The sequence below is a fragment of the Hippopotamus amphibius genome, chromosome 12, assembly GCF_030028045.1.
Source record: "Hippopotamus amphibius kiboko isolate mHipAmp2 chromosome 12, mHipAmp2.hap2, whole genome shotgun sequence".
Lineage (NCBI taxonomy): Eukaryota > Metazoa > Chordata > Mammalia > Artiodactyla > Hippopotamidae > Hippopotamus > Hippopotamus amphibius.
The window spans coordinates 98,220,447-98,222,550 of record NC_080197.1 but is presented as its reverse complement, the minus strand read 5'-3'; the positions used below and the strand labels follow the sequence as shown (position 1 = coordinate 98,222,550).

General features: G+C 40.8%; 1 protein-coding gene across 1 annotated transcript; it reads right to left on the bottom strand.

The window, feature by feature from the left end:
• Nucleotides 1-851: 851 nt before the first annotated feature.
• LOC130833752 (olfactory receptor 2AP1) lies at nucleotides 852-1,781 on the bottom strand. Its single transcript, XM_057703711.1, has one exon. The coding sequence runs from the start codon at nucleotides 1,779-1,781 to the stop codon at nucleotides 852-854; it is 930 nt and encodes a 309-aa protein (XP_057559694.1).
• Nucleotides 1,782-2,104: the final 323 nt, after the last annotated feature.

Below are 2,104 nucleotides of genomic sequence, written 5' to 3'. Positions count from 1 at the left end.
CTACCCACCAGTATCCCACTACACTCTGACTTCTTCCTACCCCACCCCCAAATTCCACATTTTCTGGAAATGGCTGTGATCAATAAGAACACCTTAAATGTCAGTTCTCATACTGTCATTCTTCATATTAATCGATCTCTGCAGCATTTCACATTGCCAACTACCTATGTTTCTTGAGACATTCTTTTCCCATGAATTCCACAGATCTATCGACTTCTTTTCATCTCCTCTACCACTTCTGCTCTTTTAAATTTTGAGAGGATACTTAGAGTTTAATATTTGAACTTCTTCTATACTTGCTTCTATTCATGACCCCCTCCATTTTCACATCAACTGCCATCTACATGGTAAGGATTCCTAAACCCATAGATCTTGACCCAAATCCAAATGACTTGACATTATGAGCATTTAATTTACTTAAAATGGGATTTAACTTAATTCAAAATTAAAACTATTATCTCCATAACTCTTTTCTTTCTCCTTTTTATTTCATTGAAATTAATGACAACATTTACTCAATCCTGTTGGATTAAAACTTGGTACTCCTACTAACAATATTCTTTCTACCAAGGTTTCTTCCTCTGTTTTTGCTTGCTTGACCTATTCCTCCTTGTTAAGACTAAGTTTAAATGGTACCCACCTCTTAAAATATTTATTGACTCACTAACTCAAATTGAGCTGCTTTTTCTTTGATAAAACATAATCATTTCTTTATATGAACACTTTACAGGTTGTAATTTATTTATTCCCAAGTCTCTCACTGGCCTGGAGTTTAACTGTTATTGGATACCTAGTAACTGGCAGACAGTTTGGTACATACTCATCCATTAAGGCTTTAATTCTGAAATTCCTTAAAGATTCGCAAGCTTCCGGACTGTATCCTTGAAGGCTTGTTTTACCTGTTGGTTCTTTAGGGTGTAAATGAAGGGGTTCAACAAAGGTGCTGCTGAAGTACTGAGTAGAGCTACGCCCTTGTTGAATGTGTCCATTTCTTTTGCTGTGGGTTTAACGTAAGTGAAGAAGCAGCTTCCATAAGAGAGAGAGATGACAATCAGGTGGGAAGAACAAGTGGAAAAGGCTTTTGTCCTTTGCTGGGCAGAGGAGAGCTTCAGAATAGTTCTGATGATGAATGTGTAGGAGAGAATCACTAGTACCAGAGTGACCACCAGGGTCATTGATGCCACAAGAAAGACAACTTTCTCTATGAGGCTTGTGTCCGAACAGGAGAGTTCCCGGAGGGGCTCATAGTCACAGAAATAATGATTCAGCCTGTTGGATGAGCAAAAGTCCTGCTGACTCATCAGAGTGATTGGTGGTATAATAACCATTAATCCCGCCAGCCAAGAGAAGAGAACCAGCTGGGTGCAGACTCTGCTGTTCATGGTGGTCATGTAGTGCAGGGGTTTACATATGGCCACGTAGCGGTCATAGGACATGGCAGCCAGAAGATAAAACTCTGTGGCCCCAAGGAATATGGCAAAGAAATACTGAGCGAAGCAGCCAGCAAAGCTGATGCTCTTATTCCCTGTTGTGATGCTGATCAGGACCCTGGGAATGAAGATGCTTGTAAAGGAAATTTCTAAGAAGGAGAAGTTCCGGAGAAAGAAATACATAGGGGTCTGAAGATGGGAGTCCAGCAAGGTGAGGAAGAGGATTGTCAGATTTCCAATGATGCTGAGTAAATAGGCGAGGAACAGAAAGCTGAAAGCCATCCCCTGGAGTTCAGGGACATCTGTTAGACCCAGCAGGATAAACTCAGTCAACATGGTTTTATTTTTCATTGCTGAAAAAGTGTATCTCAAGGTAAAAAAGTGATAGTAATGAAAGGTGAGAAAGGAAGAGGTGCTCTGAAATGGACAGATGACATCTGAAAAGAACAAAAGGAGATGGACCATCAACTTTTCCTCTGATGACATGCCCCAGTGGCCCAGTTGGATGGTGTTGGATCCTTACCAGTCCCTTTTGCCCTGTCTAGAAAAGTTCTTGTTATTATTCCCCACGTGGTACTCTCCCCAGTGCCAATATGAAATGAGTCTCTGCCTCATAGATGATGTTTAAATAGCTTTTGGAATGAGTTAATAAAGGAATGCCTCCAGCAGCTGCC